Below are 26,438 nucleotides of genomic sequence, written 5' to 3' on the forward strand. Positions count from 1 at the left end.
GCAGAATTTAAATTAAGGGTTAGAATGCTTGTAAGCAATGTTGTACTGCTTTTAACCTTAATTAAGGCTGAGAAGACGTGAAAAGACTTTAAGGACATGACAACAGGCAAGAGGTATAGAAGCAGTTTGACATCTAATATCAAGAACAGAGGACAGCCTACGAGTTTGGACCACTTCAAAAAAACACAGGGAACAAAATTAAGTTATAGGTTACATCTTATCTGTCCAGAGAGAAAGGACTACCTACTTTCCCGTTTAATATTCATGTCGTTTTACACTGGTGATTTGTTTATAGAAAAGACAGTTTGAAGCAGTAGTACTCTATTCATGCTAAACATGCCTATAACACTAAAGCCATTGGTCCTTTTCACCCATTTCATACATGACACTTGAGTAAGCTTGAGCCACTCAGTACTTTTTCTTAAGAACAACAGGATTCCAATTCAGTTTCACAAATTTAGTCTGTATCTATTTCTTGTACATAATGCATTCTTGTACTGTACAATATTTTATTTGCTGCAATATATACACAATTTTCCAGGAAAGTTTGAGGGTTTTTTAAATAGTCATTTACTATAAATTTATTTTTACATAGACCTACAATTAATCTCTACCAGGTCATGTCTAGGAGCAAAAAAAGGATTAAAAATTCTATTTAAGAATTTTTTTTGTACACCAGCATTACAAATAATCTATTTGGAAAAAGAGAATTTTGCTGGAAGGTTTTAGCCATAAAACTTAATGGGCTGCATGGAATTGCTTTTGTCCTCCCACAGGAAGCAGAAATGCCATCTGTGTCACAAGGCAGCTTTCTACAAGCTTTGCATGTCCCACATTCTTTACTGTTTTAGTCCTGGACTTGGCAGCACTGGATTAACAATTGGACTTGATGGTCCTAAAGGTCTTTTCCACGCTAAAGGATTCTGTGACTTTGCAGCTGAGCTGTGCTGCAGACCAGTCTTGCCATCCTGAGACAACAGCATCTCTACACTCCTCGTTTTTTCACTGCAGACAATTATATGCACAATATGAAACTGAGCTTAATGGGCGAGCCTGGTGGGAGGGTACATTACAGCATTTCCAAATGGCCGCTTTTTCATTTAATTTTTAGTTTGTATTTTCATACCGTTTTACACATTTCACGCCATCTCCCTGAATTATGTATTTGGGGAAAATAAAGCGCTTTATTAGTGCAATATTCTATCCATAAAGGATAATGAACTGTAGTGTATGGAAATACTTTTGTTCTCCTGTTCAGAGACTTTATGTTAGGTTTTTGTCAGGCCTCCTGTATCTGGGCTGCAGCCGAGACCCCACAGCCCCTCTCGGGTCCCCCTCAGACTCACCGAGCGTCTGAAACCTCACCACACCCCCGTGCTCTCCCCCCGCTCTCCCCCCCGCTCCCTAATGGCACATTCCACTCGCGGCGGGCAGGCGGCGAGCGCCCGCAGCTGAAGCGACGGTTGGGACGTTCCACCGCAGGAACTTGGGGGGAGCGGCTTCCGGGCGCCGATTTCGAAAGAGGCCTGCGCCGCCGGCTCTGCCATGACCCAGTCGGTGGTGGTGCAGGGTAAGGGGGTCGTGGCGCCCAGACCTCCCTCCGCCCGCTCCCCGTGCCTGAGCCGTGTCTCTCCCCTTTGCAGTGGGACAGTGCGGGAATCAGGTGGGATGCCGTTTCTGGGACCTGGCGCTGCGGGAACACGCCGCCGTCAACAAGGTAAGGGCGCCGCTGCCCCGCCGGCCCGGGGCGAGCCGCCCTCGCCGCAGTCCGCGTCCGTCGCTGTGGCTACAGAGCGCTGTGTTTGTTTACTTAAACCAAGGGTGCTTCACTGGGAGCACAACCACCCCCAGCTTCTCGTGCCGTTTAACGAATCGTGAAAACAAAACGTAAGGTTTACTCTCAAGGGACCTTGCTAAATCAGAGAGGGTGGGCAGTCGCCAGCCGTGTGAAGTCTAACGGGGATTAGTGCATCCTGCATCTGGGATGGGACAACGTTGGATGTACGGACAGACTGGGCAATGAGGTGCTGGAAAGCAGTGCTGTGGAAGGGTCCTGGGGGGTCCTGGTCGATGGCAAGTGGAACACGAGTCAGTAGTGCCCTGGCAGCCAGGGGGGCCATTGGTGTCCTGGGGGGCACCAGGCTTAGCATGGCCAGCTGGGCAAGGGAGGGGATTGTCCTGCTCTGCTCTGCAATGTGGGGGCCTCACCTCCAGTGCTGGGGGCAGTTTTGGGTGCCACAATGTAAAAAAACACTTTGTTAGAGAATGTCCAGAGAAGGGCTGTGAGGATAGTGAGGGGTCTTGAGGTGAAGCCATATGAAGAGCAGCTGAGGTCACTTGGTCTGTTCAGCCTGGAGGAGACTGAGGGTCTCATGGCAGTCTGCAATGTTCTCCTGACAGGAAGAGAAGGGGCTGACACTGATCTGTCCTCTTTCATGGCCAGTGACAGGACGCAAAGGAATGGCCTGAAGTTGTGTCAGGGAACATTTAAGTTACATATTAGAAAAAGGTTCTTCACCCAGGGAGTGGTTGGGCACTGGAGCAGACTCCCCAGCACCAAACCTATCAGAGCCGGACAACACTGTCAAGCACATGGTGTGACTCTTGGGGTGTCTTCTGAAGGGCTAAGAGTTGGTCTCTATGTTCCTTCTGGGTCCCTTCCAACTCAGAATATTCTGTGATCACTAATTCTGGTTGGCTTTCTCCAGCATTTGCACTCTGAAAAGTTCAGTGTGTCTCCCTACAGCCAGGCATTAGCAGGTCTGAGGCAGTTAACAACACCGTGAGGGCTGTTCAGTGCTGGTACTTTGCCACTGGCAGTAAAGCAAAAGAGGACACCCCCAAAGCTCACCATTGTTTTCTACATTAGCTCATGCCATGGCTTGCTGTACAGTTTTACTGACCAAAGTAGCAACATGAGGAGGGCATAGGATTGTGCTGAGTACCCTAAACAAAATCACACTTTTCTTGCTGTGACTATAAAGTGCTTAAGGTATTTAAACTTGTCAGATCTCTTTAGTTTTATGTTGGGGTACGTAATTGCCATGCTATCCCTTGCCAGGGAGTTCGTAGTTCTGATAAGAATAAGTGTGATTGGGCTGTCCTCTTTGCAGAACTCCGTGGGCATTGGTATCACAGGCTTGGAACCCATGATGAACTGAGAGTTGTATCAGTGATGAACTGAGTCAGCTGAAGAGCAGCTCTTCAATTTAATCATTGCATTGGGATCTTCAGTAAACTACTGCAGTTGCTTAATCTTGTGCTGAAAAATTGATTTCCTTGTTACATTCTCTCAGTTTTTAATAGCAAGCTGATGTTTCAACGAAATGTTCTATTTGGAGATGACTAGAACTAGCTGGATTCAACAGAGATGTTCACTCAGTTTCAAGTGGTGAAGTTTGACAAGTATCCTTCAGAGGTCCCTGCCAACTTAAATAATGTCATGAAAAAGCACTGAGAATTTTTGACATTACACATCATTTTGTGTTGTTTCCTTTCAGAAAGGAATTTATGATGAAGCCTTAAGCAGTTTCTTTAGGAATGTAGATACAAGGTAAGTTTTTATCAAGCAGTTCATGCGTTTACACAGTAGATCAGCCCTTGTAGTATCTTCCTTTAACCTAAGTTATAGTTTTCTTTAAGTCATATTTAGTTTGTACTAGAAAAAGATTTTGCTTTTTTGTGTTCTCCTCAAAACCTTATCTTTGCATCTCCACTTTATCTATATATACTTCAGTAGTTAAAATGTGTTGAAAGTTTGTTCGTTTGTTTTCCTTTCCTTTTGTACCAAAAGTGGACAGTCAGGATCTGATAGTTTTTGCCACTGAGATAACAATCAAATTGTTATCTGAATACCAACTGAGCAGCATTTCTTAAAGAGTTGTAAGAGTAATTTATATAAGATAGTCAGAAAAAACTGACAATTTTTCAAGTCTTATTTGTCTGTTTTGTTACCCAGAGTATTGCCTGTAATTGTTTTTTATTAGTTAACCAATTCATACCTTAAAACCATTCAGCCATCTCTTATCTTTCCAGTTACAAAAATCCTTGCAATTTGCAAGAAGAAAATGTGTACTCAGGATAGCCTGTTGCATTTTAATTAATAAAAATCATTTGACCAACCTCTGTTTCCTTCTATTGTATGAAAAGGCTGCAGTACAGCAATGTGATTTTGACTAGAAGATCAATGAATTCCAAATTGCCTTTTTTACCTCTTTGGAAGAGCATTGCAAATGTGTTGACGCTTGTTATTGTCAATTCTTGGTATTTCCAAGAATACTTTTTTTTTTTTTTAAATCAAGAAAATTGGATCATAAAAAAAGTCTGTTTCTGTATGTCAGATGAAACCATCAAAATTGTAATTGACAGGTTAACTTCAATAGAAACATGTTTTCTCTCTGAGAAAACCTGGTCTAGTGGAAGATGTCCCTACCCATGGCAGGGGGTTTGGAACTGGATAAGGTCCCTTCCAACCCAAGCCATCCCGTGGCTCTAGGAATGTTGGGATTTTTTTCAGCAATTGAATCCAAGTGATTGAAGGTTTGATATGGCATGAAAGACCACAAAGCCAACAGTAAGAAAAATAAATGTTGTTTTGAGATTAGTTTTATTTCCTCTTTGAATTTTGTTAGTCCCTGAAGAGAGATTCTCTAGGAGGATTTACTGATGCTATAGTTTAGTCCTGCTGGTGTTGTGTAGGAATCACATGAGTATTGGAGGCTGCTGTGAGCTGCTCACCTACTGAAGTGAGCAGAAGAGGTGTCTAGAGACCATCTTTGAGTGACAAGTTGGAAAATTCTTGAGTAATCCATGCTGCCCTGTACTCTTTTCGCCTTGTTCCTGGTGGGACTCAGTAGGCTCAGAACATTGGTGTTGTGGTGAATTTTAGCTGATGTTTTGTGAATATAATGGGTGTTAAATGTAGAATGGTCTTAAGACATGCTTTGAATTTAGGCTTGGCCAGCTCCAAGATTAGGTAAGTAATGGAAGAGGAAATAAGATCAGTCTTCCAGTATCCCTGTCTGTTTTCCCCCTTGTGCTGAATATAGTTCGGCCAGACCATAGTGTCTCATCATTTGAGTGGGAAAATTATAACATCATGTATAGTCTGCTATGTTGGCTCAATACAACCAGTCCTGGGAAAGAAGGAGGATTTAGCTGTGTCAGCCCAGCAGATTTCTGAAAGTGGTAAATCATAATAAGCAGAATAAGTCAAGCCCAGCACTGTGCTGGTGCAGTTACAGAGCTTTCACACCTGGAACACAAGCACAGTGTTGTAGTGCCCCCACTGAAAAGCTCATCTGGAGCTTTGTTCCATTTTTTGATGTGGATACACATATCGCATGCTGATAAAAGATAATCCTTTCCAGTTTTGGCAGTGTTTGTAGAATTGCTGCAAAGCAGAGGCTGTATCTGAGAGTAAACTTTTATGCTTATCTTTCAGCTTCTTGAAGTAGTGTTTAGGGTAATTCTGATTGAGTTCATGTCCTGTGATTGCATTACTTTCAGGAATTATAAGGTATTAGCAGCATGTTCAGGTGTTTCTGTTTGTTTGCATTGTCATAGTTTTCCGAACACAATATATAAGAGGTAAAATTTTATTGTAGTATATATTTCATGCTGAAAATATGATCTTTGATTTTTCTGTTATATTTTTTTTTCAGAAGTGGTGATAATGGTCCCGATATTTACAAAGGAAAAATCTGCTCTTTAAAAGCACGAGTAAGGCAATCTATAAAGGTCACTGTTTTTACATTGAATATTTATATCCAAATGTGTGGGAATTCTCAAGAAGTTCATAAAATGGCATACAGGTTTAAGTACTGCTTTGAAAGCAAAAGTTTCTAATATTAACTGCATTAATGCAGTAATGCAGTTTGCTGCCAATCTTGTTGAGTAACTCATATTGGAATTTTAATAAAATTATTGCAGATATTATTAACTAAGGGTTGGGTTTCTTTGAACCACTTTAAATGATTAAGAAGCAAGGAAACTTGAAACATAAAAATGTTTTAATTTTTTTTATTCTTAAGTAGTGGAGCAAAACATAAAATTTTAACAAAATTTCATCTGAAATGCAGTCCTGTCGAACAACTAGCAAATCAGCTAAGGTGAATCTAGTTGGTCTCTAGTTAACAACTAGGGCGGGAAAAGGTTTCTCTGGAGCAGAGTAGAAACAGAATTCCTTTCATATTGTCAATAATTTTATATTTCTTTGTGTGATTATTTCAAGGGTGGTTTGCTTACTGACTGAATTTAAATTCTTTCCATTCTTGAAGGCACTGTTGATTGACATGGAGGAGGGTGTGGTAAATGAAATTCTACAGGGACCATTGAGGGATGTGTTTGATAGCAAGCAGCTTATCACAGATGTTTCTGGTTCAGGAAACAACTGGTGAGAACCTCTTTAGAACACATTTCTTAGCAGCTAATTAGATGGCATTTGAAAGGGGAAATGAAAACCATAGCTTTAGTTCTGCACCTGGAGAGCTGCAGCATTTTACCAGCAAACTTGGAGTCACTGTTGCCTGGAGGAGGGCTTTGAAAAGGCTTTTACAGAAGAATAATTCTGCTGATATATCATTTTGTCTTTTTTTCTTCTTCTTTTTTGATTTTCTTTACAAAAGAGCATGCTTTTTATTTTTATTTCTTTGGCATTCAGCTGCTTTCATTGCTTAGTCGAAACCATAATCTAGTTTGAGACTGTGCAGCTACTGTGGAAATGAGATATATGAACAAATGTGCTTCTGATTTCTAAGCAGTGTCTGACTTTGTTCATATAAACTACATTACCAAAAGAAAAATTCAGAAAAAGATTGGTTAACATAGAATTCAAAATTTTCACAGAGACCTTACGGTGCTCTAATAATATTCAGTGTGCTACAGACTGGAAAGCAAATCACCAGCAAATGTACCAAAAGAGAGTGCAATATGGAGAGTAAAGCAGTATTTAGCATCTACCAACTTTACCATCCAGCAGACAAGTGTGTTGAAAATGAGCTGTTTGGGGTTTTTTTGTTACTAGTAGCAACTGACTTGCATAGTACTCAAAAGATTATCTGTACACTTATTACATAGGGATATCTTTATTCTAAAGGACTATGTAGCTTTCATTACTACAACTGGATTATCCAGCATGAGAGTTATTTCCTTTTCAGTACAGAATAATAAGTGCATACTCCAAAGTTGTGAACTTAGACCTGTTTGCATCCTCCAAGTTAAAACTACATCCTGACTCCCATATTCTCGTATGGACCCACAACTTAGAAACTCTCACAGATGAAGTGTTGCACCCAGCTTTGGACTCTGAACTCTAAAATGTCACATAGAAGGATTTAAAATTTAAAATTTCAAGTTTGATTTTTTGGGGGGAGGTTTTAAAGTATTTTTTATATCCTCAGGGCTGTAGGTCATAAGATATATGGCTGTCAGTACCGGGAAAACATAGTGGAAAAGCTGAGAAAAACTGCTGAATACTGTGACTGTCTACAGTGTTTCTTTATAATTCATTCCATGGGAGGTGGTAAGTAATGTTTTTATGGGGAGTGTGACTGCAGTAGCCACAAATGAAAAAAAGAACATCAGTATAATAATCTACATCATTCAGAATGCAGATTTAAAAAATTAACATAGTACAGTTAAATGGACCTGTAATTATTTATCACTAGTTTTATTAGAGCACTGAGGAGCTGTGATGTGCTACCCAGAATAAAAATGCAGCCAAAATTCTAAAGATGAGGCAGTGAGTAGATCAAGACAAGTACCAAAGACAAACACCGAGGTATTACTAATCAGAAGAAGGGTCAGTGACCTCTGAACACCAACAGCATTGTCATAATAGTTTTACTTGTGGGGAAAGAGTTTTCCAGACGGCTTTGAAGGAGATTTCTAATGTTGCTTAACTTTAGAAAAACTTTGTTTTTCTGTTTTCCTTCCTCATAATTCTCTTGAATCTGATCTAGTTAGTTAATAAGCTAAAAGGAATAATTCTTTGCAGTGACAATTTTGTCATTATTGCATTGTCATTAAGCCTTCCTACCCCAGAAATCTGAGAGTAGCATGTATTATAACTGGTTATGATGTGGAAAAAGACACAGAAAATAGCTCTAAATGTGAAGCAAGGATTTGTCAAGGGCCTTTTTTGTGGCTTAATTTCAGGGACCCTGGAGGTACTGTTTCTGTTATTCTGAAAGCTGCTGTCTTGTTCATAGATTAAATTGTCTGCCACTGAGAATTCAGTATAGTACTCAGCAGTAGCTGAGTATTCAGAAGTAGACCACAGTTCAGTTCTCTGTTTTGAACTCAGGGCTGTGTGCTTAGTATTAATGAGGAAAAAAGCCTGTGTGCTGGGGGGAAGGGGTGGTTCTGTTTATATTGAAGAACGAGAAATTTTCATAAAGAAACCCTAAAATGAAAATAGTATTGTTTGGGGCCATTCAATGCTTTTAAGCAAATGTTGTGTTTCATAATTCAAATTAAAGAATTCAAAATAAAAAGTAGAAATACTAGGTCAGAAAAATGTTTGTTACATAGTAGGACTTTTTGGTTTGCAGAAATTTTTGAGACTGTATTCTTCATTCTGACATACCGTGGGAAATAATTTTATTACTTAATTATTTTCCTGTCTGGGACAAACCTTCCTGAGTTAATTACATTTGAGGAGCCTCTACTGTTAGCCAAATGCTTCAGAAAATGTTCATTAACACATAATTGAAAAGTTGTATGTCTCCTACATGAATCATAGAGCCTAAGATAATGTGGGGAACCTGTCTTCTCTCATTCTGTCTTCATTCATAATTAGGGACAGGATCTGGTCTTGGAACTTTTGTACTAAATTTGCTTGAGGAGGAATTCCCAGAAGTATATAGATTTGTTACTTCAGTTTATCCCTCTGGTGAAGATGATGTCATTACTTCTCCATATAACAGTGTTCTGGCTATGAAGGAGCTTAATGAACATGCAGACTGTGTGCTACCAATAGAGAATGAAGTAAGAAATAATATTCTATTTATGTATTTTTTTTTAATTAGAATGTGGAAATGTCTCTTCAGTACTGATTTGCATACCAAATCTCCAAAAGCATAATTTCAGTTTTTAAAGTAATAATTTAACTTCTAAGTCACTTGCAAACTTTTGAAATGAACATGGGTATCACTAAAAAGTTGCTCTGCTCCTTCAAACTAAGGTAGAGTGAATTTTTTCATGTCTATTTCAAGATAAACAGTGAAAAGCTTCTATTTACTGAGATAAAGTGTCTTCAATTCTTTTAACAATCAATTTGTGCATAGTATTAGTAGAGTGCTTCAAGGACCTCTGATCTCTCCAGATTCCAACAAGGTTAACTGTGCTGATTAGTGATATGGGAATCATAGATATACCTGACCTTGCAAAGTGTGAGACTCATTTGAATCTAGCTTCGGTGGCTGTCTTGCTGTTTGTTTATGAAAAAAGCAAGAGAAAGTGAAATTTAGTTAGAGACTATATTTTTTTCTTCACAGGTGTTCTCTTCTAAAACTGCTTTTTAAATTTTCATAAGCATTTTGAATAGTTGAATAAAATTCAAATTTCCAAGTCAAGCTGTGTATATATTTGTGATATGTAAGGCACAGACTTAGAAACACTTCAGTCAACTGGAATTGCTCAAAAGTTGGACTTAGATGTATCAAGGTATAATCTTTAACATAACAGTACAATGTCTGAGCTTTCAAGATTATTAGAAATGAAATGTGTGGTACTAAATTTCAAAGTACTGTACTCAAGACTACTTCTGTACTTTTATTTTCCTCTTTCAAAGTCTCTGTTTGAGATAGTTAATAAAATTCATCAGATGATCAATTCTGGGAAGTTAGGATCAACTGTGAAGCAAAGCAGCTTGGTAACATCGAGTGCAGGCAATGCAAAAACACTACCTGAGAAGCCATTTGATGCAATGAATAACATTGTAGCCAACTTGCTGCTGAACCTGACAAGGTAAAGTTAAAGGTTATTCCTCTGTAACAAAGTAGGATTGCTGGAGCTGGTGAGTGCTGTAAATATGCAGGCCTGCATCAACTTGAGTAATATTAATTACATGAATTACTCATATTACAATATGAGTCTTCTCTTTATAAGAACTTGTTACTAAATGCTAAAGTATTTGGAAGTACTCAGATTGTTGTGGCGTTGCTTTAGCCATGATAGTCTTAAATCTGAGGTAAGTTTATAGGCAGAAGGAAATTGTCTTTCACCAGTGCCTAATGGAACCCAAGGAGGTTTGCCTTTCTAGGCATTATTTTGTAAATATTGTCAGATCATTTGTGCTCATAAACTGTCTATTGCTGCCAGAAATATACTTCTGGTTGGCCTGTTTTTCTTATTAAACAGCTTGTCAGGAGTGCTAAGTCACATGTGTTTTATTATAGCCTGTTTAGTAAAAGTGGTATCAATTAACTGGTATTAACCAGCTGGTATTAATTAACCGGTATTAAGTGGTATTAAACATTATTAATGATAATAAATCAATGCTAAGGACTCCAATTGGGAAACAAGGAATCATTCTTGGTAACTTACTGTTCTTTAATGAGAAGTATAAGTAAGTAAGAATAGCACTGTTACTGCCAGATGTGAAAGTTTGTAATTATACTTGAACACAAGCTTGAATGTTGTGTTGTTTTACAGTTTTATTGTACAGAACAGCTGAAAAATAGATTGCATGGAAGTTTACCTTACAAACTAAGTAAATCACTTCTATATCAGTTTCATAACGATTTGTTAATTTTTCAGCTCTGCTAGATTTGAAGGTTCCCTAAACATGGATCTTAATGAAATCAGCATGAATTTAGTTCCATTTCCTCGACTTCATTATTTGGTTTCAAGCTTGACTCCTCTGTATACACTGGCAGATGTTAATGTTCCTTCTAGAAGGTAAGAAAAAATATTATTGGAGTTTCACATTTAAAGCCTAATTTCTGATTTTTCCATAGTTTTCATTTAAAAATTCTATTCTGTTGCAAAACTAAGGGTGGAAGTTCTGAAACTTGTATATCTGCCACATTTTAAAATTCATCCTGCTGATTTATCGAACATCTGTTGGCCCTTTTCTATGTAGTGGTTGAGCTAGTAAACTTGACATGCTTTTAATCTCTGCTGGAAGTGTTTCTGATGGGAAAATGTATTACTAAGAACCCACACCGCAAGTTTTTTGAGTAACAGCTTGCACTTTACTGACAAAATACTCTAAAGACAAACAAGGGATTAACTAGGCTCTTTGGGGAACCACTTCAGTATTTATCTTACTTCAGTCTGGAGATGCAGTGAGGGCAGTGAGCCTTTTTAACATCTTGGTATAATGATAAGGTAATGTGTCAAATTTTGTGAGATATTTATCCCATTGACATAGCAGAAGAATTTCCCATTAAAATAGATTTTACTGGGTTTGGTGGATTATGTTCAGTCAGCAAGAGTGAGATAGAGACAAATAGTGGTAGAGACAGCTAAGCGTGTAGAAGTATACAAAGTGGAGGAAAGGGAAGGACCACACTTATTTTCCAACAGAAAGTTGTAACAGTCAGATCTGTTGAGAGCATACCTTGAGGATATGGTATAGGTCTGGGGGGAAGGTAGAAGACTATGAGGAAGTGGTCAAAGATGTTTCAGAATGAAATGGGAACAGTAATATTTTTGTCCCCTTTATTTTTTTGTACTAAGCAGATTGTGGCAGAGGTGATATAAGAAAAAAGAATAAGAGATTATAAATATACAGCATTTGGAACAACTGGAAAGAATAGCTTAGATGTTGTGGGTCCACAGAACACCATCTTTGATATCCCACAGTACAGTGAAACTTGGTTAAGAAAGTGAAGACAGAAAGAATATGATCTGCAGCGTCATCTTTTAGAGCAGTCATGTGTGATAAAATTAGAATAAGTAGACTAGACAAGTAGATATAGCCTATCTTTTCCCAAATCATTAATCAAAATTAATACAGTTCTCTGACTCATTGAGCCTTTTAAATAATAAAGTGTAACAAGCAGATAATCAGTTCTGTAAGGATCAGCACTTTGATATCTCTTGTCAGATCCTTCCCAGTGGATCAAATTGCCACATAACCAGAACCCCAGGTAGTTAAATCCTTTTACATAATTTTAAGACTTTGTAACCATTGGCCTCAAATTGCCTTTATAAAGGCAACTTCTCTGATTCAACAGTGGCTTGTAACTTGAGGTTGAGGAAAAAAATGGATCCAGTGTGTTTTTAAAACTCTAATGCCAACATATGTACAAATGAAGGTCTGAATCTTTCCTATCATTTAAAGGTACATTTATTCTGGATCAAACATACCTTTACCCAGGATTTTATGAACTTTTAAACCCTGAAGGTGGGCATTCTGAGGAACTTTTGGATCCTACATTAATAAGAGTAGATAACTGTTTTCTTTTCACCCAGGTTGGATCAGATGTTCTCAGATGCGTTTAGCAGAGATCATCAACTAATTCAAGCAGATCCAAAGCACAGCCTCTACCTGGCCTGTGCACTTCTTGTTCGAGGGAATGTGCAGGTTTCGGACCTTCGCAGAAATATTGAAAGGTTTGTAATACCACACAGAGTAGTCATGGGATTTGTATGGAAACCGGCAGTTGTCCAGAGCATTCCAGCTTTTCATTTGAACACTTTCAATACCAAATCAGTTTACTCCCACCTCCTTTTCTTCATTTTAGAAGGGAAGAAAACACAATTAACTGTGTAATGAGTGAAAAAAAGTCATATTATTCTTGGATTTCCAAATACAGGGAGGTGCTACTCCTCTCTTTCTCCAAATTGCAAAAAAAAGCAAAGCGCAGCCTTCCAGGGGTCTCCAACAGCAAAGGATGTTGGAGTAATGAGTTCTCTAGTAGAAGTTTGTTTTTGCTGAACAGAAGGCCCTTCTCTTTCCATGGTTATTTTCATGTAGGTAGGAAATCATCCTTATTTTAACAACTCTATGTTGTTAGCACTTATTTTCTACCTTGAGTTATATAGATGTAATGGGAAAGGCAGGCAAAACAAAATTTATAGGCAGACAGGGGTGCATGGGGAAAATTTCTAGGAATCTAAAGTATTTTACTTATTTCAAAAGTACAGGTAGACTGATTGCCCTCACACAGTATTAATCTGCCCCTTTACTAAATCTCAGAGTGCTTCCAGTCCCTTTTATAGAAACAGGTACTTGAAACTTCACTTTTCAAATCCCGATGCATTAAATTAACAAAACACAGTTTAGGTTTGCAATTTAAATTTAACATAGAGACACAGTGGTTTAGTCTGAAGTCTAAAATATCTTAATCACAGTGATAGTTATAACTGTCCTCCTTAATCCTGAGCCCTTAAATGTTAACCTTTTCAGACTTAGTTGAAACTGTTAGTCATTAGTCTTTGTGTTCTTTATATTTCTTAGTTAATTAAATATTTTTATCACAGGTTGAAGCCTTCTCTGCACTTCGTCTCCTGGAATCAAGAGGGCTGGAAAACTGGTTTGTGTTCAGTACCTCCTGTGGGCCATTCCCATTCCCTTCTGGCTTTAGCAAACAACACCTGTGTAAAACCAACTTTCATTGAACTCAAAGACAGATTTATGAAGCTCTACAAGAAAAAGGTGCAACTCTTATTTTTATAACATCCATAGTCACCAATCATTAGCATCTTGCATTATTGAAACCCAGATCTTAGTGTCATGAAGAGATTGTTTATAATTAACTGCCCAAGGGTTTTATTTGTGTGACCAGGTGACTCGAAGCCCCATCCAACCTGGCCAAGAACAACTGCACAGGTTCTTTGGGCAACCTGTTCCAGTGCACAGTAAAGAATTTCTTCCTAATATCTAATCTAAACCTTGGAGTCCACCAAGCTTTTTCTCACTTCAGTTCCTCAGCAGGACAGGAAAAAAGTACAGTGAAAAACTTGTGGGTCAAGATAAAGACAGGGAGAACAACCACCAGTTATTGTCATGGGTTAAACAGACTTGGCATTAGGAAAATTAGTTTAATTTATTGCCAATAATAGTAAAGTAGGATGGCAAGAAATAAAAACAAAACTGAAAACACCTTCACCCCCACTCCACTGCTTTCTTCCCAGCCTCAGAATTCTGTTCCTTCTTTGCTGATCTTAGTGTCTGCTGGGCTATTTCTCTCACATTTTCTTGAGCCTTCTCTGTCACAGCTGTTGTGCAGCATTCTTACCCCTCAATCAGTGCATTGTCACAGAGGCATTACCAGCATCACTAATGGGCTCAGCTGTGGCCAGTGGCAGGTCCGTGGGATGGTTCTGTTCAGCATGGGAGCAGCTCCTGTTATTTTCTCACAAAAGGCACCCCTGCAGCCCTGTGCTCCCGCTGCTGCCAAAACCCTGCCATGTTAACACAATCCGCAGCTGGTCAGGTGTACCCAAGAACACATTATGAGAAGATGGGTTTTAAGTGATTCAGTAGGGGATTGTTACCAAACGTGCCAAGTGTTTAAACAAGGGATGTCATGATATAAGTCTCTTAAGTGCCGTTTCAACAGTGCTTGCACTTCCCCCCTTCAGTACAGGCTAAATGGTATTTACTGAGCCAAAGCAATCAAATACCAAGAAATGGATAATGCTGATTTTTTTTTTTTTTTTATTCTCCTAGGCTCACCTTCACCATTATCTGCAAATAGATGGGATGGAGCAAAGCTGTTTTTCAGAAGCTATAGCCTCTTTGTCTGACCTAATAGAAGAGTACAATGAATTGGATGCTACAAAAGGTGGGCCTAGAATAGATCCTTCAAGACTGAAGATAGCTGTTTAAAGAAGGAAGAACTGATTTTATAAACAACAACAACAAAAAAGCACTTTCCCTAAACATCCAGCCACTTCATTTAACCAGAATGACTTTCAGCATGCCTGGCTATTGTAATTCCAAAGTGGGACCAGCACAACAGCTTCCTTACCTCAAGAGTGGCCATTAAGTGGGGAGCCATGCCTGTGAGAAAGATTTGAAGTCACCTAATTGTGGCTGGTGTCAGTAAGGACAGTAATCCTAATTGTGGAGTAAATTGACACACAATATGCTGTGAAGAAAAGGAGGAGAATTTGTATGTAGCAGCCAAAAAGGTAATTATTTTCTCAGACTTTCAACTTCCAGTAAACTAAAGGTTGGTCTTGCTTCAAAGAAGGATCACCATTGCTAGATTTAGTTTTTAACAAGCGACTACGAAGAGAAGAAAAGCCCATGTAGTCTTTTCAAAGATGAAAGCAAGTCTCTAATAGAACTGCTTTCTTACACTTGCAGTAGACATTTCAGAATGCTCTAAGCTATGTTCCTCATTTTAGTATTTCTGCTCCTGTGTTGTAGTTAACTATATTAGAGGATTCTCAGTAAATACCAAAATCAGCAATAACAGAAAATAATAAAAAAATTGTTTCAAGTATTATGCTTGGAATATTAATAAATATTTTAATGATTCGTATTAATGATTGCTGAGTTGCACTTGATAATGAGATAATACAGAATACCTCTCTGCAAAACGCGCACTTATTATGAAGTTATGATGACCATTTGGAGAAAAACACTTAAAGCCTTGAACGAATGCAAGTAAAATCGATGTTTTAATATTTATAATCATCAGGGTATCAAGCAGCTTTTTATATTACAGTGAGAATTTTTACAGACTAGAATGTACAGCTATTTCCAGTTGCTTGCCAGTGAACTGTTACAGATCAGAATGGATTGATTTCTTGACATTTGAAGGTCCTTCTCGTACAGTTGGAGTGGATATGTAAGTGAGCACAATTTGGAATGTATAAGCCCAGAAGTATTCAATAAAGTATTGTGATAACATTTGTTGAGAGCATTTGTAAGAAAATGTTCTAAAAATATAAATTTTATTAAGTCTTGCATGTATTATCTGCAGTTGCCCCCTTATTTGTTCCTTTGCACCTCCAGTGTTTATATCCATAGCACTAGAGAAAGACTATCTGTTGCAAAAAGCAATCTGAGTTTGAAGTTGACAACTTCTGATTCAATGTTTCAGCATTGATGTGTTTTACTATTTTAGATGTATAGCAGAAAATGTTAATTTAAGAATGAAGAACGATAGATGAAGTATTACAGGGCAATTTTTTTCCCAAGAGGTTGGAGCATCTATTTGTATTTGTAGGCAAAAGCTTGTTATAAGGGGGTATGAAGCTCTCTTCCTGTACCTTTCACAGTCACCAAGAGTTCTTGTTTGAGTGCTTCTGGAATGTATCTCCCCATGTAAAAACAGTTACATTTAAAAAGATGCCCTCTGGCATTTTACAGGTGCTATTTAATAAACGAGTGAATATTCATTTCTGTAGTTTCATTATAAACACTGTCGTGGCAGGGAATTATGCTGACTCTTCAGGGTCTGAATGTGCTGTTGCACTCCATGTGTTATAGTCAGTGGTGTAATTTGTCATAGGAGTTTGAGTTGGGAAAATATATCTCCTGGAGCACTGCAAATCCTCTGACACACACACGATGTTATCCACATCATCTTCCACCTGAAGAAGCCTTCGTTGGGACACTCAAACTGTACAGTGATCATTTTGGACTTGTTAGGAATGCAGCACCTCTTGTCCAAGCACACTCCACAGAAAGTTAGTTTATATCTTTGAGTAGTTGAGCATCCAGAAAAAATTAGCTTCTCTGCTGTTGGAAGCTGGAAAGTTGGTTGACATGTTTTTCCCTTTGGAATCTTTAATATTAAAACAAAGAAAACCCTGAACATTAATTGCAGGTCATGGAAGAAAAAGTTGCAACATCTACTTAGAAATATCTTGAAAGTTCCTCTGTCTGAAAGCTGCCTGATTTTTTTCCTTTGTCAGTCAACAAATAAGAAATATTTTCAGAGTGACTGCGCATCAGGAAAGCATTAGCAGCGCTTTTATTTCAGGACATTACATTCTTTTGTTTGAAATTGCACATCTGTAGTTTGCTATTGAAACATGAACATTAATGGCAGAAAACACAGAAGAGTTATTTTAAAACCCATAAAAAAGAAAGAAGTAAATGTTTTATTAATACTTGCTAATGCATCCATTTTTCCATTAGTTCAAATATTTTAATTTTCTATTAGGAACTAATTTTATGCTAGAAAATACCTTTATTTTCTTCAACATATTGGTCAGACAAGGCTGGATGAAGCATAATCTCTTTTCTTTTTTCATTTCACATTTTCTGTTGTCGTTGGTCACTCTGCTGGATATCCCTATGCCACAGGTCCTGGAACAGGGTGTCCAGGGAGTTGCCTGTATGAGGCACTTTTTCTTCAAAACTAGTGGTAAGCTTCTGTAAGCTAAGATAGCAATATTTTATTTATGCAGCCCCAAAAGGATGAATTGAAAATACAAGGATAAGAATTTGATTTCTGTTCATGAAGGTACTTCTGTAGGTAAACCTAAAAATGAGACATAAATAACATTTATACAAAATTCAGCTGAGCTGCAGTTACACTTTGCTGATACTGGATACTCAGATCCTACCAAGGACTATGAAATTGCAAGTATTACATGACCTTCCAGTTTCATGTGATGGAAATGTTGTGTGAAAAGATCTAATTGTGGCATTCTTATGGAATGTCCAGATTTTTCTTTTCTTTTAGGCCAAGCATAGTTTATAAAGGCTGCTGAGAACTTTAATATTTGTGTCTTTGTAGATATTGATAAGACTTTAGGTTTTGTATTGAGAAATAAAATTATCTAATCACTTTTAGATACCACTAAAACATCTGAGGGCTGGATTAGGTGGAGTACACTTGAAAAAATGAAACAAAATTGCCGTGGAAAAGTTCTACAAAAAACCTATGTGGAATCTGTGCATTTATGTAAGAGCACATGCAGAATTACCTGGAATTACCAGAATTGCTGTCTACTTAGAAAGTAGACAGCAATTTAAAGATCTCATTGAAGCAAGCATTTTAAAAGCCTGTCACAGATCTGCAACAAATAAAAGGAAGTTAAATGGTTGTTTATACTCAGTACATTTTTTAAAGTATGACCTAGTTACATCTCTGTGTATCTGAATTAGGTAAATCTAACTGAAATGGAAAGCCAGAAAACAAAGCAAGAGAAGTAAAGTGAAATTTAATACTTACTATCCTCTCTAACAGAAAAGGAGCTTTTCAAAATACATATTAGCCCATGGAGCCATCCATGGAATTCATGGACAAGTTGACAAGATACTTCTGCTGGACTGGGAAGGGGAAGACTTGGAAAAAAATTTCCAGGTGTTTTTCTTCAGAAGGTTCCCAAAGAGCAGCATCGTACAGCTGCCACAGGGACAGGGTGTTGGGTCCCTGAACTGAGCCCAACAGAAAGGGATGATTTTTTTTTTTTTTTGGCTTACTTGTGTGACCTCTGCTTACATGTGAGAAGTTGTCCAAACTGGACTTCAGGTTTTGTAAGCAGGACTATTTACCTGCACATTGATTAATGTGCACCTACTCAGCAGCCTTTGATAAAGTTTTTCTGATAAGCATTGCAATCCTTTCATTTTACTGATCCATGATGGTGATTCCATCTGCCACCAAATAAATCGCTCTGCTTTCTGGTGCCTGTAACAAAGATGACTTTCACCATGGAAAGTTGCTCATGCACAGGGAAGAAAATGGTACAAGGATAGCAGCTGTGACTAGGGAAGTGCTGGCATAGCTGCTTCTGGCAATGGTGCTTCCTTAGAGTGCAAAAGAGAACTAGTGTTAGCAGCAGAGCAAGAATGGAGTTAAAGGGAATATCCACTGACACTGACAGAGTTGCATGGACAAGCTGATGAATGCTTTTGATCAGACTGAATGAAAAACTGGGGGGGTATTGTTCTTGCAGTGACCAAAATTTGTGAATGCCGAAAAGCCACTAAGGCAATTTTTATAATTTTCTGCTTTCTATTGAAAGAAGTGACCTGTGTTGTGTTAATATATGTATGTGAAAGCCAATACTGGCTAACACCACAAAGCAGGAAAAAGTGGGGCAGTTCCCAGGCTGCAAAATGGCTGTCCAGCAGCATCCCTAATTGGGCTGATCCGATGAGCAGCAAACCTCTGCAGAAAGATGCTTTGGCCAATTCCATGGTGACAGAAGCCAAAAGCCTTTCTGCTTTTCCCATTTATTAGGTTTAGAGAAATGAGTCTGTGACCTGAGAGTAAGAGGGGTAAGTGGGACACAACAGTCACTCTTGCAAAAGCCTTGAGCGGGAATTGGGCAAGTGCCAGTGCTCTGCCTGCCTGGCTGCTGGAGCCAGGAGCACTAAATGCAGAAAGGCTCATGTGCAGAAAAGTTTACCAGTGTAGTCAGGCTCACCTGACATCAGTCTGTAGTTGGTTGACTGAAGTTGCTTGTGCTGTCCCAGGCCACAGATGGATTGTCCTGGCTTCTTTCTGCCTGGGACTCTGGCGCAGGGGCTTCCTGCTAACCTTGGTGTGAATGCAGGGGTACATCCGATTGTACCACTGACACACAGGCACTTATAAAGCCGGTTGGGCTGAAAGGTCTGCCCGTTGGTGTAATAAACTCCATTGAGCTCACATCCTACAGCTACCAGATCTGAAAATGGTGAACAACAATTACTAACTTGGGAAGAGCACATGGGTCTTGCTAAACAGGGTGCTAAAATGTGATCAGTCTTTATGACATCCACAGCTTTGTAAATCAGACATCAACATGTCTGCCAATAACAGGCTTGTGTGCAATGACCTGGTTTCACTAATGCAGGTAAGTTTAAATACAGTCCCAGCCCTACTCTCAAATTCTCTGACTGAGCAGTTGGAGGACTAAATTAGGATGAATTGTTTAGCACAGAGCTGTGCAGCACCTGCAAGCAGAGTTTTCCTCCAAAACCATTCACCTGGAGGTCCCCACCCTCTTGGATTTCAAGAAGGGAACATGAAGGAGCAACTTACATGCACACACGCCTGTTTCATACCTAGGCTCGTCTTCTGAGTAGTCGCAGTAGAGCCCTTTGTGGGGATCACAGACATCTGCTTCATTGCAGGGCTCTCCTGCCTGCTTGGCACAGACCTTACAGCAGCCACAGCCATCCTTCACCAGGCTGACCCCGGGGGTGCAGGCTGGCACCGGCGGGCAGCGGCACGGCCAGCGGCAAACCTCCTTGCGCTGGACTTCACCAGTTTCTGAAGGTTTATCTCCAGGCTGCTCTGGTTGGCTGTGGAAAAACTTACACAGAGTGGGTTATTTTGAGCACTGAATGCAGTATGTGTTGCTGGAATGGCATAAAATGAAGTCAAGATGGAAAAACTGACAAGTTGCATGAAAATACGCAACATTTCTCATTTCACAAGATCAAAAAGTGAGAAAGGCTATGAGGTTTAGGTAGAAGGCAGAGGACCATTTTTATCAGTCATACCCTGAGATGTTCCACCAGTGAGCCTGGCCTACTGCTTGTACAAAACCCAATTCACTGGTCTTTCCTTTGCCTTCTATAGAACAAAACTGAAAATAAGTTTTTAAAGTGTTTTAAACTAGATGGTGGTTTTATTGTAAGTATTTCTTCTTAGAAACCCTCTATCAAATTAATTAGCTTTTGATTCCTCACAGTGTTTTAGAGCCAGCCACAGTCCTGTGTGCCAGTTCTGATGGCAAGACCACTTTAAAATAGGGAACCTCTTTTGAATGTTACTTTTGCTCTAAAATTTGAGTAGATGCTTGGGAAGGAGCATTATAATATTTACAAATGCTCTTGTACTAGATGCAAAAAATTAATCCTAGTAAGGGAGGCAAGTAGCTGTATTGAGTTTAATAGGTCTCTTTCTAAGAGTGAATTTATTTGCATGACTAAGCCTTCATTGAATCCAGAGCTTACAGAGCAAAACCACATCTCATTAAAGAGATTTGTATCAGCAGTAGGAAGTCAAGATCTAGCCAGAATTTACTGGTTTACACATTCTGTCTCAGAATTCATGTCTTTTTTTCTTTTTTCTTTTTTTTTCTTCTTTTTTTTTTAAGTAAAGGAAGGACAAACTAATTCTTGATGGGCTGATTTTTCTGAGGCATGAGGGGAGATTAAGTTCGCACAGTGTGAAAGGATCTATTTGAGATTACTATAATCTATCTACATTTTTTAAGAACTACAACTAAAACCTAGCAGTTTAGATCTTAGCTTTAAACCTTTTCATGCTGCTGATTTCAGCAGAAATGCAGATCGTGGTACAGTTATTCTCCATGGATGACTGGTTCTGTAGTTAAGTGGGGACATACACAGCACTTGACCACTATAGAACACAGGGCCTGGAAGCCACTCTCATCACACAGCTCTGACTGCCCAAAGAGCAAAAGGGAAAGAAGACCAAGCCCTTCATCAGGCACCAGTATCACCATCAAGCTTGCAAAAAAAAGCCCAGAACGTATATCCTATTATTTTTCTGGGCATGGGAAGCCTATCAGTTTCTGTTCCTCCAAACTGCAAGGATCTACTGGTGTAGAAATCACCTCCACCAGAGATGCTGAGGGAAAGGAGTCATTCAGCTGGGGTTCCTTGCTGCTTAATTTCCAAACTGGAAGTATCTGCAGAATTCAGCCTTTCATACATCACAGCCCAGGAAAGCTCTTGCAGCATAATTGAGCTGGCTTAATTGAATGCAGTAGTAAATGACCTTTTAAAAGCCTTTTTTCTGCCCCTAATTTCCATTTTTCATGGTCATTTGCAACTATACTTAGGATATCTTAATCTGCAGCTACTAACGAAGATCCAGAGTAGTAGCTTTCAAGTTCCTTTGGCTGGATGATTTTTAAGCTAGATATTAATTTACATAAGCAATTCATATAGTAGATGGATGTTAAACAATGTCATGGGGTATTCCAGGCAGTATGAAGAAGATGGTTTCATAAATGTGTCATTTGTTAAAGGATTTCTTCTAATCCTTTCTACCTAAATTTAGCAATAATACAGAAACAATTAACTCAAGTATACTTTTTAAGGTAACTAAGCCTTTCCTATAAACCACAATGTTAATTTGATGAATGTGTGCACTGGAATATAAAGGTTCTTTAAGAATTGATCTGGAAACAAGACAAGCAAGCGTTCCTGTATGTTTAACGGTGTTTAAGGCAATACATTTGCTTTAGGAAACAGTTACTTGCTGCTTCATTCTTTAGAAGCAGAATATTATTATTATTTTTATTATTATTATCATCAGGAATTTGGCCATATGCCAGCAATATGAGGTTATGTGGCTTGAATCAGATATCATGTTTCAAAATGAGTCTGTGTAGCCAGAAGTAATCTTATGTGCTTCAACCAATATGCTTAATTTGTATTACAAATTGAAACATGCTTTAAACCTACAGACTTCTACTCAAGGGAGTTTTCTCTCCTTTTTTTAGGGAAAGATGTCTGCTGAAAGGTGAGAGACAAAAAATTTACTTACAAAGTAATAAAATAAATAAAAACATTATCAGGCAAATATCTGACAGTTTTAACTCTGGAAATACTGAGAACTTCAGCTTACATGAAAAATCTTCACATATCTATTAAGTTACAATGAAAATGTAAAGTTTGCTTGTATGGTTTACAGGTCAAATATTTTTCTAATTTGTGCTTCCCCAGGTTTCTATACCAAAGCTATTCACATCACACAAGCCCCCTGCATACTTTTCATGATCTTGTGGGCAGATCAGAAAATGAGACCATTGTATAAGAACCCTTCATGTGTTCTTTGTTTTCCCATGTTTTAAAGATTGAACAAGGTCAGTATGGCATAAATAAGCAAATAGCAAAATAGGCAATGTATTATCACTAGTGTTTGGTTATCTCAGTCTGGCTTTAAATAGGCAGAAAGGGGAGGGAGACAAACATTTGAAAATTCTGTTGACATTCATCTTAATTGTAAAGGAAAAAATACACTGTATACACGTAAAGTCGATTTTCAAAATTAGGTAAATAAGTAATGAAATTGGCACAAATATCTTTAGAAAAAGCTATCACTTAAAATTGTCTCATAAGAGGCAAAGTATAACACAGCCCAGGTTCTTTTCTGGTTTGTAAAACTAGCCTGAAGTCAGACTCTACATGCGTATATATATATTTGCAAACACATGTATACATGTATATATGGAATATGAGCATGGATAAGATGTTTACTTTCTTACTGCATCAGATAGTAATTTTTGCTTGTTAAAAAAAAAAAAAAAAAAAAAAAAAAGAAAGCAAGGTCAGTAACAATTTAAGCTTGCCTAACACTTTTTTCTTCTCACCAGGGCATATTAATGCACAGAGAGAAAAAAAATGACCAAAACATGACTGATGCAGTAAAGCAGTAAATAAGCATATTCTTTATGAGGAATTTACTTCTCTGACATTTAATTCATCATAAAGCAAATAAAAACTTTTAACTGGGACAAGGTGAGGAAAGGGAAAATCTTTTTCTTCTTTTTAATGAACTTACCTGTTGAGTATAAGGGATGATGAAGATGGTGGGAACAAGGAGCCACCGCATGTTCCTGCACATTCAGAAGTGAAACTGGGAGATAGGGAACAGGCTGAGCTGTGTCAGAGGAAGCACTGAACACAAAGCTCTCCTCTGTCTCCCTTGCCAAGCCAACTTTCCCCAGCACATGCACGAACACATACACGCATTCACACTTGAAATTCTCCTCTTCGTACTGAACCAGCTTCACACTGAAATTTCCAACTGGCCTTCTTTTCTCTGCCCACTGCTAGAATACAGATATTCACACCCGGCTTGATCCCATCCAGCTGATTCAGCCAGATTTAATTGAGGTCGGGTAGGGTGACATCTGATTCTTAAAGTCTTGCTGCTGGAAATGCAGTGTTATTTTTAACTTGTCTTTAAATCTATATTGCAGGAGATTCTGAAATCTGAAGTGCAGAGTCCCAAATACATGTATTTTCTGAGATGGAGAAAGCAGAGTTCTTCAAAATTTCTAATGTATTGTGCCTAGCAAATCACTGCATAAAAATTCACTGTCAGTACATGCTCTCTAAAGAGGGAAGGAGATGCTATAAAGTGTTTAAATGTTGCTACATATTCGACATTGTTTCTTTCCCTGGAATCCTAATGGAAAAGCCCAAACTAATGTGCTTTTCTCTGAAGTAGGCACCTTGTCTTATTGCTGTGTCATGGCATTTAAGGACAAGATAGTTCAAATCTCCAAATTCCCTCCCCCTTATACTATCAAGGTGATGTGTTCGATTTTTAGGTTAACAAGTGAGGGTCACCAGGGTAAGACAAATGCCCCAGCCCTGCAGCAGAGATGTTGGTGGTGCCCTGGTAAATGTTTTTCTTTCACATTTGTCCTTGCTCAGGCACCTCTTGAAGCCCAAGAGTTACAAGGGGAGGCTGCTAAAGACCACACTGACACAGCAGCCATGCGTGGACATAGGCAGTAGTGGGAGTAGGGAATCAAATCCAGTCCAAGCGCTTCTGCTTGGCTCCTGGACTTGGAGCACCACATGCCCTCTGTGGTTACAAATGCACCCTGAACTACCCCACCAAACTCTTGAGCATTTAGCTGTAAAACACTGAAAAACTGCTTTTCTTCAGCACAATCACTTTGTCACATAACTCAAGATGAAGGTCAGGCAGTACCTGGGTGACAAGTGGATGCAGCAGATCAGTTCATTTCATGATGTTTCTCTGGTGTGTGGCAGTGCAGACTGAAGCTTGTGCTTCCCCTTGAAAGCTTATGAACATAGCACACCAGTTTCTCTAAAGTCTCTTCTGTATCCTTTCAAAACATAGCTTCTTTCATGGAATCAGAAGGTAGTTGAGGCTGGAAGAGAGCCCAGAGTGTCTCTAGCCCAAGCCCATCTCAAGCAGGGTTCCTTCTGAGATCAGACTGCCTTTGCTCATGGCTCTGTCTATTTGGATCTGGAAAACCTCCAGGGGTGGAGGCTGCAAAACCTCTCCTGGCACCCTTTCAGAGGGATAATAGTGAGCAGTGCTGGCTGTCTGAGGACATTCCAGGTTCAGTTTTCTCTTGCAGCCCCAAAGACATCCCTTTCACTCTCCAGCCTGTAAGAAGTGAGGAAGGCAAGAGGATTAGCACATCCATTCTTCTTCTAGTACTGCAAGGAGAGCACACAGCATTCATTTGAAATGTGTCTTTATCATTGCAGAGATAAAGAATGTGACCGGTGCAGGACTGGAAATGCTCTGTGTGACCTGGTAAACACTGGTCTGATGTTAATAATGGTCCCCACTCTTGGGAAATAGGAGAGAGATATTTCTGTAGGATTACAAAATAGTTTTATATGGTGTATTTTGTTGGAATCGCCTGGAGAACGTTATCTGATCTTTAGAGAATGAAACTTCAAAATTGTGTTCAGAGTATAATTAAGCTGATTGATAGAAAATGTTGGGTTTGGAAGGAGTAGAAGGAATGCTCCTCCCTGAGGAAGACATTCTGGTGATATATCACAATAAAATGTCACTTTAGGTGGCTGGAGGAATGCTCACATGTGTGCAAATCAGTCAGCATACTTCTCCTCTTCAGCCTGAAAAGGGCCTGCTGCTAGGAGCACCACTCCTGCTATGGTAGGACTCAGCTCTGCAGAACAACAACGTGCATTCACTGCCTTTCCCTAGCAAATGCACTTAAGTGAGGCTGGACCTTGCAGTACCTGCAGCTCTGATCCCTGCTGGCATAAGTAGCCATAAGACCACAAAGACAGCAGCACTAACTCCTATGCATAAATAGTGCACCAGGGCTTTGGCTACTGAGTATGGTAGTCTGTGTTTCTGCTCTGATTTCAATTGTAGTAGCTGACTCTGATTTCATAGTATTGGCTCTGATTTCAATAAACGGAGGCAATCTGCCCTTTTCCTCTCCTGCAGGCTTTTAGTGATCCCCCACAACTTAAGAACTAATGTTTTTAATGTCATGTCCAGACTCAGCAATAGTTTGTCTGTATGCATCCTCCTTGCCAAATCTTCCTTGCAGATTTGATTACAAAAAGCATCATTCATTTCCTGAACTAAACCTGCTCTGCTATCTGGTGCCATTCTAATACCACCCTGAACAGAAATGTAATTTAGTTGCATATTCAATGACCTCTACATATTGCACACATCTCTTTGGTGAAAAAAAATCATCTTCCTGTCTGTGAAATATGCCATGTAAAACCATTGTCTTAAGAGATGGAAAAGTATGAGTTATAAACCCATAAATTGATATAACCATGCATTCTAACTGGATAAAAGGTCTTAGACAAAATGCCAGAGGTATTTGTTATTGATACTTGTTGTGGGCCAGGATTTTCAATGCTCCCTGCTGGACTTGGTGGAGTTACTGCAATAAAATCCATCAAAGCCAGGGTTGGATTGGTTGTTCCTAATAACCAGGTTTTAGTTCCAGACTCACACTAGAGCTGGGAATTCACCTTTTGACAGGAAGATTTTTGCACATTGTCCTGTTTCATTGTTCTTTGGGCATGGATGTTGCAGAGAGACTCCTGTTTCAGTCAA

General features: G+C 39.0%; 2 protein-coding genes across 5 annotated transcripts; one reads left to right on the forward strand and one right to left on the reverse strand.

Moving 5' to 3' along the window:
- The first annotated feature begins 1,436 nt into the window (after positions 1–1,436).
- On the forward strand, positions 1,437–15,450 carry TUBE1 (tubulin epsilon 1). Of its 4 annotated transcripts, none has more exons than XM_018917308.3 (12): positions 1,437–1,570; positions 1,644–1,717; positions 3,501–3,553; positions 5,664–5,739; positions 6,279–6,394; positions 7,401–7,522; positions 8,801–8,988; positions 9,794–9,969; positions 10,762–10,902; positions 12,424–12,564; positions 13,435–13,609; positions 14,627–15,450. In XM_018917308.3, exons 1-12 carry the CDS (start codon positions 1,546–1,548, stop codon positions 14,783–14,785), a joined length of 1,446 nt encoding a protein of 481 aa, XP_018772853.1. In that variant the 5' UTR covers positions 1,437–1,545; the 3' UTR covers positions 14,786–15,450. The 4 variants fall into 4 exon arrangements, with proteins under 4 accessions (XP_018772853.1, XP_009091129.1, XP_050828578.1 ...); XM_009092881.4 differs by having other exon boundaries at positions 5,664–5,721; XM_050972621.1 differs by having other exon boundaries at positions 5,667–5,739.
- Positions 15,451–16,412: 962 nt separating this feature from the next.
- On the reverse strand, positions 16,413–23,447 carry CCN6 (cellular communication network factor 6). Its single transcript, XM_009097116.4, has 5 exons — positions 23,397–23,447; positions 19,896–20,169; positions 19,297–19,539; positions 17,104–17,297; positions 16,413–16,697 (listed from the first exon to the last, which is right to left on the reverse strand). Exons 1-5 carry the CDS (start codon positions 23,445–23,447, stop codon positions 16,416–16,418), a joined length of 1,044 nt encoding a protein of 347 aa, XP_009095364.3. The 3' UTR covers positions 16,413–16,415.
- Positions 23,448–26,438: the final 2,991 nt, after the last annotated feature.

Source organism: Serinus canaria, chromosome 3, assembly GCF_022539315.1.
Source record: "Serinus canaria isolate serCan28SL12 chromosome 3, serCan2020, whole genome shotgun sequence".
Taxonomy (NCBI): Eukaryota; Metazoa; Chordata; class Aves; order Passeriformes; family Fringillidae; genus Serinus; species Serinus canaria.

Bases quoted from the DNA above. Each gene is read 5' to 3' on its own strand.
- TUBE1 (XM_018917308.3), top strand. From the start codon at position 1,546: ATGACCCAGTCGGTGGTGGTGCAGG. The intron at 7,523-8,800 runs GTAAGTAATGTT...ATTCATAATTAG, and splicing joins AATTCATTCCATGGGAGGTG to GGACAGGATCTGGTCTTGGA. The intron at 13,610-14,626 runs GTGCAACTCTTA...TTATTCTCCTAG, and splicing joins TGAAGCTCTACAAGAAAAAG to GCTCACCTTCACCATTATCT.
- CCN6 (XM_009097116.4), bottom strand. From the start codon at position 23,447: ATGCGGTGGCTCCTTGTTCCCACCATCTTCATCATCCCTTATACTCAA. The intron at 20,170-23,396 runs GTAAGTTCATTA...ACTCTGTGTAAG, and splicing joins TCATCCCTTATACTCAACAG to TTTTTCCACAGCCAACCAGA. The intron at 19,540-19,895 runs GTAAGTTGCTCC...CACCATTTTCAG, and splicing joins TGAAACAGGCGTGTGTGCAT to ATCTGGTAGCTGTAGGATGT.